General features: G+C 41.5%; 1 protein-coding gene across 1 annotated transcript in view; it reads left to right on the forward strand.

Moving 5' to 3' along the window:
- The window catches only part of GRIPAP1 (GRIP1 associated protein 1), a 94382-nt gene that overhangs the window by 63499 nt on the left and 14732 nt on the right, over nucleotides 1-16151 (forward strand). Inside the window, exons 22-24 of the mRNA XM_087710781.1 lie at nucleotides 4780-4907; nucleotides 7738-7866; nucleotides 8308-8401. Coding sequence (XP_087566907.1) covers nucleotides 4780-4907; nucleotides 7738-7866; nucleotides 8308-8401 — 351 coding nt within the window. The remainder of the gene's footprint in view (nucleotides 1-4779; nucleotides 4908-7737; nucleotides 7867-8307; nucleotides 8402-16151) is intronic.

The raw sequence follows: 16151 nt of genomic DNA on the forward strand, positions 1-16151 counted from the left end.
ATGATGGCACATCATATGATGGTACATGATCATCTGTCTTGAAACTATTTTTTTTCTGATCTGCTCATCTAGATGTACCAGAGTAACAATTTAAAAAAATATATATAAAGAGGGGAGATTCCAAATGAGACTGCCTGGTTTATTTTATTTTATTTTCTTTTTAATTGCTACTTTAATTTTTACTTTATTTTACGTTGCTTTCAAAAAAAAGAAGTGTACATTGAAAGCTTTAAAGTAGAACGTTCAACACATGCACAAACTGAGACTGGGAACAAAGAATTTGTTGTCTTCATACAAAAAGTAATTTGGGCCTTGCAGTTCAAAACTTCTGAAATCTTTATGGGAGGCGGGGAGGGCAGCAGAAAGGATTCAGGCTGAGTTACTTCTCATTGCCTCCATTCACAACTCTCTTTAGCAACCTTTGCATTAGATCAGTGTTTCTCAACTTTGGCAACTTGAAGATGTCCGGACTTCAACTCCCAGAATTCCCCAGCCAGCATTCGCTGGCTGGGGAATTCTGGGAGTTGAAGTCCAGACATCTTCAAGTTGCCAAGGTTGAGAAACACTGCATTAGATGCAAGCTATCTTAATGCTGGCCTTAAGTACAATTAATGCTAACCTGTGCCCACTAACTCCTACATGGCATATTTAAGAAGACAGCATCCTGGCTTGTATGAACTGGGATTTTAGACCAGTAGAGGGAGTTTGAAGACTTCTTGGGGGGTTGTGGAAGCATGAGGCCCAAAAGCTGTTGTTACCCTTTGCCTGTGTATGACTGGATTTAGAGCATCACCTCAATACCCCTGCAAAGTAATCCACCCAGGAAGCAGAGTCAGGAGTACTAGTTCTCCCTTTATTGTAAGCTTACATTAACAGAATCTTGCAAGACTGGAAGTGTTTCTCCCCTCCTTTCCTTCTGAAATTCTTCTCATGTCATCCTCCCCTTCTATAGGCAGAGACATTTTTTACGTGCCAGTTCTTCAAGTCTGTGGCTCTCCGTTCTGTCTCTCAAAGGGATTCCCACATACTATCACAACCCTCTAGTCAGCGTGACCTGTCAAAACCGCGGTCCACTAAAGCGCGCCCGATTAAAGCGCGTACCTGACGTCATCAGCAGCGCAACAAATAACATTAAAAATAAATTAAAATTAAATTAAAATAAAATTAAAGCAAGCCGATTCACATAAAGGTAAGGGTTAGGTTTAGGGTTAGGGTTAGGTTAAGGGTTAGGGTTAGGTTTAGGGTTACGTTAAGCGTTAGGGTTAGGGTTAGGTTAAGGGTTAGCGTTAGGTTAAGGGTTAAGTTTAGGGTTAGGTTTAGGGTTAGGTTAAGGGTTAGGCTTAGGGTTAGGTTTAGGGTTAGGTTTGAGGGGTTAGGGTAAGGTTTTCGCTTTAATTTTAAATTTACCGCTCACAGTGTGCTGTTTTCGTCACGCTGTGATGACGTCACGTACGCGCTTTCGTCGAGCGCGCTTTAGTCTACCGCGGTTTTGTGGTGGAACCCTAGTCAGAACTGTGCATATTCCTAGTAATTAGATCTAGAAGACTCTCATTGTTTCTAGGCCACATGTGATACCTGAAGCTGCGGAATGAGAATCTGCTAATCTCATTTCTTACATGTCCCCAAACTATTCTATCCAGCTAGTTCTGTTTCAAAACCTGGAAAAATGAAAAAGCCATAATGACAATTTAATCAGAGTTTATTTTATTTATTTATAGGGTTTGTATGCCGCCCACTGAGTCGAGAGACTCAGGGCGGCTTACAGATAAAAAAGGAAGGGGGAACATACAAAAAATTAAAAAACAACATTAAAATTCCACAACATTCATAGCTTAGGATGGGGGCTGGATAAATCAACAGCCCCAGGCCTGCCGGAACAGCCAGGTCTTGGTCGCTTTGCGGAAGGCCGGAAGGGTAGTAAGGGTCCGGATCTCCATGGGAAGATCGTTCTATAGGGCCAGAGCAGCTACAGAGAAGGCCCTCCCCCGGGGAGTCGCCAGCCGACATTGACCGGCAGATGGAATCCGGAGGAGGCCTAGTCTGTGCGATCTTATGATCGCATCTTAGAGTTGATGCTGGTTGACCTCTGGGGAAGCAATGGCCTATTGAAGATGGCTACATAAGACTACAAAACTGATAACCACCGCAGAACAAGGGCTTGGGAGAATCAATGCCTCAGAATACCTTTTTGGACAAAGGGAAGGACCTATAAGCATTTCACAAGGAGACCATAAAGCAATGGTCTCCAGTGGGTTTTAGAGCTCTGGGAGGCAAGGAAAAGTCAAATTTGCGGTACAGAGCCTTCAAACAAACGTTGGGTTTGCCCACTTCCGTTCTCAATCACTTCCTTTCTTAATCACTTCAGGAAATATATTTTTGGAAGTTAAGAACCTTCAGAATGGCAAGTTTCATCACCCCAAATGGTTTTTCTTTAATCCTCTTTGAAAGAGATTTCATGTAAATTTAAGATAGCAATAGCAATAGCAGTTAGACATATACCGCTTCATAGGGCTTTCAGCCCTCTCTAAGCGGTTTACAGAGTCAGCATATCGCCCCCAACAATCTGGGTCCTCATTTCACCCACCTCGGGAGGATGGAAGGCTGAGTCAACCTTGAGCCGGTGAGATTAGAACCGCTGAACTGCAGATAACAGTCAGCTGAAGTGGCCTGCAGTACTGCACCCTAACCACTGCGCCACCTCGGCTCGAGAAAAAAAATTATGTTCTGAAATAAAGGTTATTAGAATGTTGACTGTGGAAATTTATTAGCAGACTAAGAAGCCAGATGGGTTGGATGTTGAAATTAATTATATGAATCCTTTCTGCAGCTTATTTAAAATCCTATTTAAAACACACAAAGATTTTGAATCTAAGTGTAAGACATTTTCCCATGAGAAAAAGTTGTGGACTAGAAAAAAAAACATGGTAAGAGATTTTGAAGATCAGGCATTTGGGCCAACCAGAAAGAAGTTAAGATTATAATTAAAGGAGAAGAGATCCACTAATACAGAATGGAGGAAAGTATTTTGACTTTGGAAAAATTCATGGATATTTTGTAATGACAAGTTACAAAAACAATATGAAAAATGATGTTACTCAGAATCTAATGAAACTGGCTGATATCTTAATAACTAAAAGAGACACACAAATAACAAACCAGAAAGTATGACTTGAACAATTTTCTTACCTTGGACTTAGAAAAGAGATGTATTATAAAAGATGTTATAAGGAGAAAGGAGAAAATGAAAAGAAATCAGCTTTTGAGACACCTTTTAAGAGGAATTAACATCAAGATTTTTAAAAGCATAAATATAACATGGCTTATCTGATATATATATGTTATATTTGTGCTGATAAATAAATAAAGGGAGACTAGTATAGATCTATTTCAAGCTATTTAGCTCTCATCAGCTAGCCATACCCATGTTTGGGAATCGAACCTGTGCTGTATTGCCTCTTAGGCAGATGTGTTAACCACTGAGCTACAGGGCTCAACTCCTTATCAGCCAAGCCAGGGTGAAAGGTATATATTTAAAGTCACAACTCCTGGTATGCCCAAATATGGGAGGAAGATCACTACTTCCATTCTCTGTTCTTCGGCTCGTCACAAGAGACCATCCAGACAGAAACCCAATTTTTTTTTTTTTACTGTTGCCTTTTTGTTACATTTGTATATTTGTGCTGATAAATAAATAAAGGGAGACTAGTATAGATCTATTTCAAGCTATTTAGCTCTCATCAGCTAGCCATACCCTTGCTGGGAATCGAACCTGTGCTGTATTGCCTCTTAGGCAGATGTGTTAACCACTGAGCTGGACCACTATATATATAGTTTTTTCTAGTAATTTTTAATGAGTTTTTCTAAACCAACACTGATGAGGCTTTAAACATATTCCCACATATAAAGATATGGGAAGAAGATATTTTTATTGTATTAGTATAAAAAAGATAAGCTATGGTGTTAAAATAATGGGTTACAAAGTTGGTTTATTTGATTAAAATGTAGATATTATTTCTAGTCCATGCTGAATTTGTGAAGGACTTTCTGAGAGGAGAAATAGAGAAAATGATAAATAAACTTGCAGCACACTATTTGAAGAAATTAAAGATTAAGATTTTAATATATTGTTTCTGTTGTTTCTTAATAGATTTTTATACTAGGTCTGAATGATTGTTGATAGATAAGAGATGTGGGAAGAAGTTTTTTTACTGCATTTTTATAAACAATATGATGTTAAAAGGAAAGGAAATATGAGTGATTTGTTTGATTAAGGTTAAAACATATGTTGTTATTTCTAGTAATTCTGAATGGACTTTTGCTGATTAGGACTGAATGACAAGACTTTATAATTTGTCTATAGATAAAATATAAGATATGGAAGGAGAGATCTTTTGTTGAAATGTTAGAGAAAGTCCTGAAATTGTTTTTACTTGTCTTATGAAGGGAAAATCATTTCTTTATATTTTTTTAATGTTTTCTTTTTCTTATATTTTCTTAACATTTTCATTTCTTTCCTTTTTATATATTTTAATTGTATTAGTTACATTTGCATTTTTAAACTTTAATAAAAATTATTCTTAAAAAAGAGTCAAAGCTGGTTGATGCCTTTTTGAAAAGCGAAACTACGTTCTGCCATAGAATATCCAGAATGGAGTTAATTTTCTTGAAGATGCTATTATCTAGATATGTTTTCTCTCCTGGTCAAATGGTCCAATTGCAGGCATGGGCAGCTTGGACTCTAGAAAGATCTCCCTTCATGGCATCCTCTTTGCCTTCCAGGGATCGAGGATCTTGTCCTGGCAGACATCAGTTCCCCCAGCCGGACTCAGACGGGAGACAGTAGCAGCATCTCATCCTTCAGCTACCGTGAAATCATGAAGGAAGGATCCGTGGCTGGCAGTAACAAGGTGAGAGGTCCAGAAGCCCAGCTTTCTAAGCCACAGAAAGCAGAGTTTTTGAATGGTGTAGCCTTGTTTCATCTGGGATGAGTCTCATTCCCATAAATAAGGAGAAATTTCTCTTTCCCAACAGAAAATAACAACGTTTCCCGAAATGGTCCTTTCTGTCTAGTTCTTTCCTTTTCTCCATGAAGGGCAAGTGGTTTTTTTTTCCCCCGTCACTCCTGCGCCGCATCGTTTCTTGCATCGGTGAAGCGTGAGGTTGTAATTTACCCAAGCAAGTTTCATTTGACGCTGCAGTACCAGGGTTGCAGTCTCCAAGCTTTTAGGGATTTTTCTTTCTTTCTTTTTTCTTTTCTTTTTTCTAGGACCCAAGGTCAGCCAGCTGAAGCCAGATGCGAAATACTGGCACGAGTGGACAAAAACTCAGCCTAAATATTTAAGAAATAGGATGGTTTTGGGTATATGCTTGCTTCAGGAGTCTGTGCTCCCTATCGGAATAACACACCTGTTTTCAAATCTGTTCTTGTGTAATCTAAATTTAATGCTTTCACAGATGTTTAGAGCAATTCACACATGTTGCTTAATTACCGATATTCATAATTTGTATTGTCTGCAAAAACCTGGTACCAAAAATCACTAATAGTAAATCAAAGCAAAACTTTACTGAAACATTATGTCAGTGCAAATAAGTTAATGAAGCCTGAATAAAAAAGCAGGATGGAGGCTGATTGAAGGATTCCTAGTTCCCATCCCATGCGTGACTCATTTTGTTAAACTGCCTTTAACGTGAATCAGGGCCTAAACGTGTATAGCAAATACACGGAATTAATCATTTTTAAACATAGCAGAGAAACACTAAGATTGCAAATAGATTTGGAAACTGGGAAATGTTGGCACTTTATAATTAAAGTTATATTAACAGTTAAGAGCAATAGGCTAAGTAATAATAGCATATATTTAAACATTTTATAAAACCCATGACATTTAAAAGTGAAATCAACAAAAGAATAATTAAAACAATAACAGGAAATAAAATCTGTGAAAACATTAAAAGCTTCAACGGGAATTACACACTATTAAATGGCTTGGGAGCATAAAAATATTTTTGTATGGCAGTGCAAATAAGATTATGAAAAATGGCCCCACTCACGGCCTCACCCATACCTAGCTGGGGAGGGAAATCCATAACTGCGAATGGTAATAGGACTAAGAAGGTTTTGTTATTGGAGAGACATAGGCTGATAGATGGAAGAATACAATTTAAAATTAGCTAAATCTAATTACTCTTATTTGTAATAGACATAGCTGAATATTGATAGTAATGTATATAATGTGGAGTTGATATGATAAATAATAATTGGATATGAGAAGGGAAGGTTGGAAATTTTTTTGGACCATATACAAAGGTTATTAATCACAATAATTATCACTATTAAAAATAGAATAAAATATATACAGTTAAATGTTAACTAATATGGGGAAAATGTTACGATATACAATATAATTACATAAAGAAGGGAGAATGATAATAAACTATACTGCATGGAAGATGGAATTTTTGGTATTAAATATTATGGATGTTCAGCTAAAACAGGATGTGAGGATTTGATGTTAATAGAGGATTTTACAAACAAGTAAATGAAATGTCAGCATGTGGTTATGGATTAAATCTTTGGCATATTTAAGGACCTAGCTGGGGAGGGAATTCCATAACTGAGGAGCTACCACTGAAAAGGCTAGTAAGCCTTTATTGCACCATAGGGTAGAAGAGCAGCCAGAACCGCCTTGCCAAGAAAGAATGTTAGGATACAAATAAAAATAGGGGGATGAAGGGTTCCTTCAGATCCTGAAGATCTAAGGGTGAAGCCCTTTATAGATTAAGCAGCACCCTGACCTGGGAGCAGAAACTAATTGGAAGCCACTCCATAAAGTACAGGCATGGTATGTTCATATTGCCCAGTTTCACTCGGTAATCTTCTAACCAGCATTTTCTTCTAATTGAAATGTCTCAAATGTCCTTAAGGGCAACCCAATGTATAATGCATTGCACTAATTAAATGAGAAGTTACCAGGGCATGGATTACTGTGATGAGAGTGTCTTTATCAGATTGAACCATAGCAAGAGAAAGATGTTTCAGTCCAGAAGAGTTCGAAAGCTACAACCCTGAAACTTTAAGAAGAGGGCAACTCCCTTCAGAATATGTAGAACTTTATTCACCAGACAGACAAAGCATCTCTGTGTTTCTGGTGAATTTTGGATTATTGGTAATGACCCAGTCCATTACGACAACATGGGCATCGGTTCAGCAGTTCCACTACCTCACCTACATCCAATTTATTTCACTGACTGCAACAAGTATAACGTGTGAGCCCCCCATAAGCTTACTAGTGAATTTATTTTCTGTTCTCATCTGGAAAAATTAGACAAATAGCTTAATGATGTTTTTCCCAAAGGTGTGCATAACAGCTCCACTAGGAAAATATAAACTGCATGTTCTTATCTCTTTAGCTTTAGATCACAACCTTTTTCAATTGGCAGTTTCCAGACATGATAAATGTCCATACTTTCCAGTTACTCCACCGCTTGAGAATCTGCTTTCAAATGCTTTAGATGGAAAAGGATAGTTGGTAGTAGGAGCCGGATGTTTCATGTGTATTACTATAAAATTATTTTTGATATACAGCACTGATGTTTATGTATAGAGGAAACACGAGATAAATGATTTGCCTGCTTGATGGAAATTGAGTTGTTCTGCAAATTTACCGAATTGTGCCTGTAGTAAAAGGCCTGAATGTGAGCAGTGATACACCTGCCTTTTACCTCTTCTACTTGCAGTCCACCACAGGAAGCCCACAGTCACAGTCGCAACCTCCACGGCCAGCCGACCTTTCAGACGAGGAGATCTCAGAACTCTTCCAACGGCTGGCTGAAGTTCAGCAGGAGAAGTGGCTCTTGGAGGAGAAGGTATAAAATCACCTGGGTTTTAGGTTTGGATTTTGTGAGACCCTTGGGCCATTCAGTATTTCCTGGACTTCCCATAGTATAGACCACCTAGTTTGGAAGCAGGCACACAGTGGCCTTCCCAAGGACCCATGTAGGAGTCCACCAACTTTGTCTTCTAAGCCTGATAAGAGTTGCCTGACCTTGATTTTTAGGGTTGTGGCTGGGGAGCTGATTCTGAAAGAATGTCAGTACAGGTAGCAATTCTGAACTTAGGGGGACTAAGTCAGACACATGGACAACCCTTGGAGGTCTGGGATAAAGAGAGCAGATTGGGAAAAGATGTCGGTCTGCCACATTTACGAGACATTGCTTGAAGCTAGATGATTCCCAAGTCTAAGAATAGCATTGGCCTTGTGGGTAGCAGGCTTGGCAGTAACAAGTAATGCAATCTTTCTCTGCTAGGTGAAGCACCTTGAAGTCAGTAGTGCCTCCATGGCTGAGGACCTATGCCGGAAGAGTGCCGTTATTGAGACCTATGTGATGGACAGCCGCATTGGTGAGAACTGTAGTCTTCAGGAGGAAGCAACCAGAAATTTGAGGTTGCAGGAAAAAACGGGGGAGTAGAGGCTGAAAGCGGAGGTGATGTTCCCTGTGCAATATCAATCTGGTTGAGCTTCTGTGAAGGTCTTCTTGTTCCATTTTAGGATTGTGTTCTGACCCCCTCCGCCGTTCAGTAACGAAAACCGAGACAAGCTTAACTAGAATGTACTTTAATTAGCAAGACCAGAATCTCGGTGGCTGAAAGCCAAGCAAAACAAACAGAGAAGGACCTTGGCAGCAAGTCCGACAAACCTTGGCAGCAATTCAGACAAACCTTGGAAGCAATCCAGCCTGCCAAGGTAGTTACGTTCTCTTTAGTCAAAGCGTTGACTTCTGCAAGAAGGGCGTGTCACAAGCAGTCTTTTTTATAGCCTCGAGAGGAGCCTAATGACCATCAGCTGAGCACAATTACCTCCTGTAATTGCGTAATTGTTCTTGACGCCGAGTAGCTCTTCGATGGCGTGCATCCAGGAACAACTCACTGTTGGTTTCTGGATCACTCTCCCTTGTCTCCTCCCCACTGGTCGAAGGCTCAGGCACCACCTGGTGGCCAACCAGACTCTCTGTGCCCTGCTCGGAGTCGGAACCCTGTCCAGGGTCCTCCACATCCTCCAGGGCCGACTCATAGGGCCCCTCGCTGTCGGAGTCAGGTGGCAGCTCCAACGGCTCCTGCTGGGCCACAACAGGATTGCATCCTATGAAGTCCCTAGGACATTGTAAATTCTTAGGTCATTGTGGCTTGATCATGGCTGAGGGGGAATGTGACATGGGAGCTTTGCATCTCACAACTGTCTGTAGTGTATTTTCTAAAAATGGTTAAGATTCCCATAAAATTAGAAAGTGAACGTTAGAAGAATTAAACTGTAAGGAAGAAAGAGTCTATTCCCAAGGGATTAAATGAAGCAAGCATAGTTCTACTCTATCTCTTGGGCACAGAACTGATGTAATATTAGGGATAAAAATACATAAAAACACCGAAATTCAAAATAAAAATGCAGGGTCATCAAGAATACCTCATCCCTCCACTTTCTCTCCAATTGATTAAGCAAGAATCTGGCAGGTTTAAATTCAAAAAAGATTACGACTGCAGAGGAAAAAAAAATCTGGAATGGAGTGTATAATGCTAGATAAATCGGGGGGGGGGGAAGGGGAAGGACCTTGGAGAGCAACCTTAACTGTGCTCTCTTCCATCTTGCATGCTATCATCTTCTGCCAGCATCCACATTTATTGAAAGAGATTTCTAGATTTCTAGAATCAGTGCTTGAGTACTAGTGCCAGGAAAATCCAACAATTTTTATTTCTAGAGGAGAGGTGAAAAGAAGCCTGTAGACTCAAGAAGATAAATAAATGATTCAGATTGTTGAATTCATCTGATGCTGCTTCCACACCAGACGTGGCCCCACCAAAGAGATTTTTTTCGTGTGTCTTAATGTGTACTTGATGATGCCAAGTGGTTAGGGGCCTTCTTTTGCAGCAGTGACAAGGCCTGCAACGTCTGCTATCAAAACATATTAGTTCATCCGTGGCACGACAAAACCGCGCTCGTCAAAATAGCGGTGATAAAATCGCGTCGCTAAAGCCGCGATGTCATCACCGCGCGTCATCACCGCCGCGACAACAGCGCGGCAACAGAAGGGCGCTTTAAAAACGGCGCCGCGGCAGAAAGCCGATTTCAATTAAGGTAAGGGTTAGGATTAGGTTTAGGGGTTTGTTTTAGTGTTAGGTTTAGTGTTAGGTTTAGGGTTAGGTTTAGGGTACTGAGTGCTTGGGAATGCGTGGATTTGCCCTCCGCGATTATGTCATCGCGGTAGGGTCGCGTTTTTCCTTAGTGCTTCGAACGGCGCGAATTAGTCTTCGCGCTTATGTCTCCGCGGATAAGGGCTTCGCGGATTTGTGGTGGAACCTAGTTCATCATCAAAGGCCCGGACAAAATGAGGAGGAAAGGAGCTGCTCCCACTCAACCATCTTGTAGTATAAAAGGAAAAGCACACTCAGATGTTTTAACACTTCCCTTCTTTGTTTGCATGGCCTGGCTGTAGCTTGATATCCAAACAGCACTTGCTGGTTCCAAGACATATATTTAGCTAATATTATTTCCTTTGACCTTCTTCAGGATGCTCTTAAGTTTTCAAAGCGTTGGGTGGCGGGGAAAAGAAGCTGCTTGGGAGAAAGGGGGAACTATCCTGCTCATCTGCATGCTATGATTCAGAGGGTTAGAGCCACAGGTTTTATTTTTTCTTAACTCTCTAACCTTTATAGCACAATGGCAAACTTGGAAGGGTAGTCAGTTCCGCAGGATTTTTGAACCTTAGAACTTCCCTAGGAAATGACGTCTTTCCTACGACAACTCTTTGTTCCACAATCATTGGAAAGTGGGCAATGGAACTCTGCAGATTTGATCACTGGGCCACATTGCCTGGATATCCTTATATGAATACGGCTGGATAAATCTGCTTAATTTCTGCTGCCCTCTTATATCACAGACTTCTTTGAAAAATATTCTTATTTGGTGTTCCAATATGTAGCTTTGGTGTGTGGTTGATATTACAGTGCACAAAGGAACCTGTTACCCACATACTGTGCAGAGAATGTTTAGGGAGGCCATTCTCTCCAATCATTCTGCTGGGTTAAATAAGCTCTTTCTGACAGTTGTTTAGCGTTATTAATAGTTCGTTTTTTGTGATGTGTCTTTCAGGATACGGGATTTTGGTTTCTGAAGCATTTGGGTTGATGCTACTTTCATTTATGATTCTGATGAGACCGGATGAGAAAAGTACAAGCTTTGGAATGAGTATAGCTAATGTACTGGTTCTGCGTTCGTATAAAAAATATGACATAGACGTAATCTCCCATTGGTATGCAAACAACTTAACTGATTGAGAAGTAGCTCCATAGAGAGGTCTACCTCTTGTTGTGGCTCGGCAGGAGCCTTTGAGCTGCTATCAAACTCTGACAGTGAGGGGCCCTATGAGTCAAGCCTGGAGGAGGCGGAGGGCCCTGGGCAGGGTTCTGACTCCGAGCAGGGCTCAGAGAGACTAGTTGGTCCCCAGGTAATGACTGAGCCTTGGATCAGTGAGAGAGGCTGACACAGAAACCTCCTGTGAGTTGTTTCAGGATGCACACAGGAGAAGGGCTGACCGTAAGGAACAATTGAGGACTCACAGGAGATATAACGAGCAGCTGTTGCTCGTTAGGATCTCCTGCGGATAAAAGACTGATGGTGCCACGCCCTGGTTGCAGAAGTCAACGTTCCATTTCTGTTCTAGTCAACGTTCTTCGTTCATGTGCAACCATCGAGAAAAGCACTTGGATAAGTGACTTGATTGATATACTCCTGTTTTTCCATCGAGAAAAGCACTTGGATAAGTGACTTGATTGATATACTCCTGTTTTGTAGCAGTTTATGAGTTAGGACTTTTGCCAGAGCATTTTATCTGTGTTTATTTTGGGCTCGCAGCCAGCAAGAGCCGGGACTGATAAAAAATATTCCTTTGAACGTTCTGTTTGGCTTACGTTTTTCAACGGAGAAGGTGGGGGTCAGAACACTCTCTTTTACAAAATTGCAGATATTTTCCAGATTTGATTTGCTTCTCTTCCATCCACTCCCTGCCGGAGTTTTCCTTTCTGGAGCATTACAGTTTAAACAGATTTAAGGGTGATCGATGATCTTGAATGATCATCAGGAAAAGGTGGCCACTTTGATCTTCAATAGATGCTTGGCTTTCAATAGTTCTCTGCTATTGTGAGAGACTTAACAAGCCTCATTTCTAACTAAAGTAAATCCATCCTGCTGAATAGTCCTCCTTCCTTTTCTTAACTTGTCAATTCTGTGCTGTCGCTCAAAATCACACAAACGTGCCGGCAGGATTAGAAGCTGCTTTTTACTCTCTCTTTTTTTTGCAAGCCAAAGCTAATACTCTCAATCCATTAAATTTCAGTTTCGGTTAATGCCATATTCCACACACTTGAGTGGGTACAATTACAAAATATTTGACCCGCATCAATGGACTGTCCAAAATGCCCTGCTCCATTGAGATCTATTTATCTTATTAACAAAATAGGAATTTTACAGGTTCAGGAACTGAAGAAATCAGGATTAGCGGCCATAATGCTTCCGGCATCAAGTCGGTAGAGGTGGAGAACCTAAGCTGTTTACAAGGTTAAGGGGATGCCATTGTAGAGATACTTTTTCTTCCTATCAAGAATGAAACAGCCAGGGAAGGAAATGTGTGTTTGTGTGTGTGGGGGGGGGGGGAGGAGTTCTCGCTAGGATGGTTTTTAGAGTTCCCTTGGTTTGTGGTTAGTGTTGTGCTCCAAAGGAAACTGTTTCCTGCCCAAGAATGATGCACGAAAATGGATGTGAAGTCAGCAGCCAACTTTTTAAAAAAATGTTGGATTCAGCAAATCATTCAGGAAATCATTTGGGAAACCGAGTCACAAAACCAGCATGTTGTCCTGACAGCTTGCTTTCCTGGGGCTCCCCCTGCTGGGTGTGCCCTGCAGTTTTCCCCCAGTTTAGCTCCACAGTGGGCTGATTGTCTCTTGCCTCTGCCAGCCCCTCCTCTACAGGCTCCACTGCCCTTAGAGAGCACCTTTGCCACCTAGGCTCTTCCTGCTGTTCCACTGGTGGATTATTATTATACAATTGTACCACAGCGGCCAGTTGTTTCGCTGGATTTGGCATTGGTTACTAGTCGGGCCCCACCCAGGGGCCTAGGACGTCGTAACGTATTTTCGTAATATGCGTGCAGATCCAAGCAGTGCAGCTTTTTGCATTTCACTGATGGTGATTTTGTCAATTTTTAACTGTTTTAATTGTAATTCCAGTGCTTTTGGAATAGCACCCAGTGTGCCAATTACCACTGGAATTACCACTGCTGGTTTGTGCCATAGTCGTTGAATTTCGATTTTTAAGTCCTGGTATCTTGCGATTTTTTCATGTTCCTTCTCGGCGACCCTGCTATCACCTGGTATTGCGATGTCTATGATTGTGACCTTATTTTTCTCAACCAGTGTGATGTCTGGTGTATTATGCGCCAGTATTTTGTCCGTTTGTATGCGAAAATCCCACAAGATCTTGACCATCTGATTTTCGGTGACTTTTTCAGGCTGATGTTCCCACCAGTTTGTTGCTGTTTTAATATTATAATTTTTGCACAAATTCCAATGGATCATTTGTGCTACTGAATTGTGCCGCAATTTATAATCAGTCTGCGTGATTTTTTTACAGCAGCTGAGTATGTAAAAAAATCGCGCAGACTGATTATAAATTATTATTGATTATTATTATTATTATTATGTATTAGTTTTGTATGCCGCCCACTCTCAGAAGACTCAGGGCGGCTTACAATAAAAAGGGAGGGGGGGATATAAAAGATAAAACAACAGTTTAAAATTGCAGCAACATTCACAACCTAAAATGGGGCTGGACAATTCAACAGCCCCAGGCCTGCCGGAACAGCCAGGTCTTAGTCGCTTTGCGGAAGGCCGGAAGGGTAGTAAGGGTCCGGATCTCAGCGGGGAGATCGTTCCAGAGGGCCGGAGCAGCTACAGAGAAGGCCCTCCCCCGGGGGGGTCACCAGCCGACATTGACCAGCCAATGGAATCCGGAGGAGGCCTAGTCTGTGCGATCTAATCGGTCTGTTGGAGGTAATTGGCAGGAGGCGGTCTCTCAGGTAGCCAGGTCCGATGCCATGTAGGGCTTTAAAAGTAACGACTAGCACTTTGAAGCGTGTTCGGAGCCCAATAGGAAGCCAGTGCAGCTTGCGGAGGATAGGTGTAACGTGGGTGTACCAAGGTGCACCCACAATCGCTCGCGCGGATCACAACTGCAAAGGAGTGGGAGTGGGATCACAAGGGAGAAAGGGGGGGGGGGCTTAGAAAAAGTCTGCATGCCCAGGTGAAGAGCCGTGCAAGTATATAGTCAAGTGATGGTGTTGGGGGGGGGCATCCTTTGGGCACGTTTTTTTGTCCATCCACATTGAATTGTGCTATGGGCATGAAACAGAAGTCAGCTATAAATAGCTTGTGCAGGGTCGCCTTTGCCTCAGCTTGGCAACACACAACTCAGCCAGTGAATATTTCATGAATGCTAAAAATACAAACCACCTCCTTCACCTCCTCCTCCTTGAGCTTCTTTCCCTTTTGCCTGATCGGGCGGTCATTTGCAGCCTGATTTGCCCTTCAAATCTTTGTAATTGAATCTAGCCCCATATTCTAATTACTTGATTTCAGTGCCCCAGAGGCTTCAGCGTGGGTTGTTTTTTTTTGTCTTTTCTTAAAATGCAACTACTCCTACTCCTGTAACACTTTCAGATCTTTGCCCCAATGTGCTGTGCCAACGCGAGGAAATAATGGAGACTGTAGATTTTGTACATTGAAACCAAATGCCAGCAAGAGGAAAGGGAAACTTGTGGCAGTATAAGAGCACAATAGTCTCATGCAGTGTTTCTCAACCTTGGCAACTTGAAGATGTCCGGACTTCAACTCCCAGAATTCCCCAGCCAGTTGCCAAGGTTGAGAAACACTGGTCTAATGGCAGCAATCTATCTCCTGATTGCATAAGTCCATTCGATCTTATCCTATAGTCCTCTTGGACTATAGCGGTTCAAAGTGTGCCCTTTTCCGTTAAGATCACAATAAAGTGAGTGAACATTTTTTTTTAATTTTTTATTTCTCATATATACATTCACAATTATATGATCTCATAACTGTTATTAATAATATGTATTTGCAACAATTTTTCTCCCCTACAGTTGACAATATACTTGAAATTGCTTTCTTACCATCCCATAAACCCATCTTATCTTACAACAATCCTACTTCTTCTTCCTCCTTCCTTCCCTCCTTTCTTCTCTCCTTCTCTCCTTCCTTCCCTCCTTCCTTCCCTCCCTCCTTCCCCCTTCCCTCCCTCCTTTCTTCTCTCCTTCCCTTCTTCCTTCCCTCCTTCTTTCCCTCCTTTCTTCTCTCCTTCCTTCCCTCCTTTCTTCTCTCCTTCCTTTCCTCCTTCCTTCCCCCCTTCCTTCCCTCCTGCATTCCCGTGAGTGAACATTTGACAGAAGAGAGGTTTGAACAAAAATGCTCCTAAAGAACATTTTAGGAAGTCCTGCTAGTAGGCTTCCTAACACGCTGGCGGAACTTTTTAAGTATCACAGCATATTCCAGATGAGGATGGCAAATTATGGCGATTGCCTTACCCTTTCATTGAATGCTCATGAGCGTGGCCCACAAAAGGGACTAATGGGTGCCAAATTTGACATTTTAAGAAGTGTGATTTTCCTTTTCTTAAAATGAAGGCACGCTCCTACGTAGCTACTACGTGATGAGCTGCAAGGACAATAGGGAGAGAAAATGTAAGTGTTGGTGGTGTTGGTATTGGCATTAAAGTAGGGATTCTTGTCTATGTGCAGAGTAAGAAACCCAAAGAGGAGTGTATAGTTTTTGTGGATTTCAGAGTTCAGCTTTTGGAGAACCAAATGCTAATTTTTAAAAAGTGTGCGCTTGCCTCTGTTAAATGGCAACATGTGGATTGTAACTTGTATCGGTGATTGTTACCCAGTGAACAAATGGAAGAGCAGGAAGTGCAATGGGCACTAAGCCGAGTAGGAGAATTGAACTTGATACGGAAGCTAGGTTCAAACCTAGGATTCATAGCCACCATGTCTTCTTTGAGGCTTTGTGTGTATGTATGACATACATACACACT

Source organism: Thamnophis sirtalis, unplaced genomic scaffold (assembly GCF_051295495.1).
Source record: "Thamnophis sirtalis isolate CommonGarterSnake01/CBP01778 unplaced genomic scaffold, rThaSir2_p1.2 scaffold_3, whole genome shotgun sequence".
Taxonomy (NCBI): Eukaryota; Metazoa; Chordata; class Lepidosauria; order Squamata; family Natricidae; genus Thamnophis; species Thamnophis sirtalis.